Source organism: Branchiostoma floridae, unplaced genomic scaffold, assembly GCF_000003815.2.
Source record: "Branchiostoma floridae strain S238N-H82 unplaced genomic scaffold, Bfl_VNyyK Sc7u5tJ_1421, whole genome shotgun sequence".
Taxonomy (NCBI): domain Eukaryota; kingdom Metazoa; phylum Chordata; class Leptocardii; order Amphioxiformes; family Branchiostomatidae; genus Branchiostoma; species Branchiostoma floridae.
In genome coordinates this window covers 775,645-778,671 of record NW_023365714.1, presented here as the reverse complement: position 1 = coordinate 778,671, position 3,027 = coordinate 775,645, and the positions used below count along the sequence as shown (strand labels likewise).

The 3,027-nt window shown below is 41.1% G+C and overlaps 1 protein-coding gene across 1 annotated transcript in view; it reads left to right on the top strand.

Moving 5' to 3' along the window:
• The first annotated feature begins 1,034 nt into the window (after positions 1 to 1,034).
• LOC118407555 (zinc finger protein 91-like) overlaps positions 1,035 to 3,027 on the top strand; it is a 7,925-nt gene continuing 5,932 nt past the window's right edge. The window contains exon 1 of the mRNA XM_035808033.1: positions 1,035 to 2,227. Coding sequence (XP_035663926.1) covers positions 1,050 to 2,227 — 1,178 coding nt within the window. The 5' untranslated portion in view covers positions 1,035 to 1,049. The remainder of the gene's footprint in view (positions 2,228 to 3,027) is intronic.

Genomic DNA, 3,027 nt, shown 5'->3' with positions numbered 1-3,027 from the left:
CTGATATACCCATGTGCTTATTTCGTACGGCAAACTCCCCTCCTCGGCAAACTCCCTTTCCCGGCAAAATAGAACGTTCTAGTAGCCAACGTTGAAAATCGCGATCTGTCCCCCCACCCCCAACAGAAAAAAAGGCCTGTTCGGAGACTGCTAACGTTACATAACATGAGGCTAGCTATATAACGTATAGCTGGTTCAACTTTGTCATCAGAAAACGTAACTTCAAAAACATGATAAAATTTTTTTAGATCTTACAAGGTACATTGATTCCCCATCTTTATTTGACAATTATATTTTAAACAAGTTGAAGGGTCTACCCACATGTTTTGAGATGAATAAATAAATAAATAAATAAATGTAAGCTTTGACCAAGGACGTTATATTTTGACAAACAGCGCGTCTTTTCCCGGCTACTCTTTGATCTTGCAATATGCAAATCTTTTGTCTATAATGTATAACCTTCTTGTGTTATGCAAAGAACAGTCGCAATATTCAAAGCCGGTTCTACAGTACTGTGTACTTATCCAATCAATCATGGTGCAAATGTATTAGCATAAAAATAATTTTCTCTTTGCAAAGAAAACATGTGCATTAAACTAGCCATTTTGATATTTAGTAGTCTATTTTTGATCAAAGTCGCAACATTCCTATCTAATGACAATTTGATCAAACTCAAAAGTGTACCCTAAATGCTGGTAGTAGCTCTCGTACTTGGTAAAACCAAGGAGCTTTCATCAACTTGGTAAAACCAAGGAGCCTTGTGGTAGAACATGTTCTGAATTGTGGCGGTATGTAGGACTCTTTTAGTCTCCAAGCAGACGAAAAAAGCTTAAAAAGAATTTGGCCAAATAGCGACAAATGTTACCATGTGATTTTAGTCTTCTGCTGTCTATCCCTGAGTCTATCGGAAAGACCAGTCTGGTAGATACTAGGATTATTTCATAGAAACTTAACCAAAATGTTTACTTTCCTTTTGTGCACAGTTTTTCAGAGAACGCCTTGTTCTGACTTTACGGTTTCTCTTTTCTTCCCCCAGCCATCAAACCACCATGGATATCAGATCAGACTTCAGTCTAGGAGGAGGAGACGATCAACAGTACACTAGCGCCGAGACTAACAGCATGGCCAGGCAGATGCTATCTGATACCAGTGAAAAGACACACGGGGTGTCTGTTGGTCAACAAACTGGAAACAAAACAAGGGAGAAACAACATCAGTGTGAGGAGTGCGGCAAACAGTTCAGTCGACTGGGTCATCTTAGGGGACACATGCGGACTCACACAGGGGAGAAACCCTACAGGTGTGAGGAGTGTAGCAAGCAGTTCAGTCAGCTATGTACCTTGAAGACTCACTTGCGGACTCACACAGGTGAGAAACCTTACAGGTGTGAGGAGTGCAGCAGGCAGTTCAGTCAGCTGGGTGATCTGAAGAGACATATGCATATTCACACAGGGGAGAAATCCTACAAATACCAGTGTGAGGAGTGCAGCAAGTGGTTTGGTGCCCTGAGTGCCCTGAAGACACACATGCGGACTCATACAGGTGAGAAACCCTACAGGTGTGAGGAGTGCAGCAAGCAGTTTAGTCAGCGGGGTCAGCTAAAGAGACACATGCTAACTCACACGGGAGAGAAACCCTACAGGTGTGAGGAGTGCAGCAGGCAGTTCCGTCATCTGGAGAGTCTTGAGAAACACATGCAAACTCACACAGGGGAGAAACCCTACTTGTGCGAGGTATGCAGCAGACAGTTCAGTCAGCTGAGTAATCTGAAGACTCACATGCGGACTCACACTGGGGAGAAACCCTACAAATGTAAGGAGTGTAGCAAGCAGTTCAGTCATCTGGTTAGTCTTGAGATACACATGCGGACTCACACAGGAGAAAAACCCTACATGTGTGAGGTATGCGGCAGCCAGTTCAGAGAGCGGGGTAATCTGAAGAGCCATATGCAGACTCACACAGGGGAGAAACCCCATAGGTGTGAGGAGTGCAGCAAGCGGTTCTATCATCCGAATCATCTAAAGAAACACATGCGGACTCACACAGGTGAGAAACCCTACAAGTGTAAGGAGTGCAGCAAACAGTTCAGTCTGCTGAACATTCTGAAGTCTCACATGCGAACTCACACAGGAGAGAAACCCTACAGGTGTAAGATATGTGGCAGACAGTTCAGTGAGCTGGGTAATCTGAACAAACACATGCGGACTCACACAGGGGAGAAACCAGTGTGAGATATGCAAGACTGTCAGCGATCAGATAACTTTAAGAACACTCACATGTATACTCACACAGGTGAGAGACCTTGTCGGTATGAGATATGCAAGAAAGACTGTCATCGATCAGATAAGTAACTGTAGTGTTTGACTGGCCAGGTGGAGAGGAAAATACATTGTATATATATTAATCTTCCAACAGACTGACTCTCCGGGGACAATTATTCCCCCATTTACCGATTTCTAAAATATTGTAACCCTTCATGTAGAGTAAGCTAAGGAAGGCCTTGTGAAGTTATCACAAGTTTGTATAAGTCATCAATAGAATTTTATAAGTCCATCTAACAATCGGTTTATGCTAGTTATTGCACTTCTACTTTAGACTAATCCATGTAGACATAGTAGTATGAGTCAGTTTAAAGTAAAACTTTTGAAGTTAGAGTTAGAAGTTAAAAGATGTTTCTTACTAGCTAACCTATAGTTACCTGTTGTAGAATAGCCTTGTTCTATGCTTAAGCCTTGATGTTTGTAGATTTCTTATAATTTGTTATTTAGAAAAGTATTGTGTCTTCTTGTGAAGAAGGAACCCTGAGTTATTTGTTAACTGTAAGTTCTATTCCTTTCTGTTTACAAATTTGAGTCATACTTTGACGTATTACGCAATTTATAAATTATTCAAAATAAGAGAAAATAAATTGCACTTCACACTTTGACTAATCCCTTTTGGATACTTGATAAACTAGTAATAGCTTATAATGAAAGTAGAATTTAGAAGCTAAATCTGTTTTAGCTTGACCTTGTTTTCTGCTGAAGC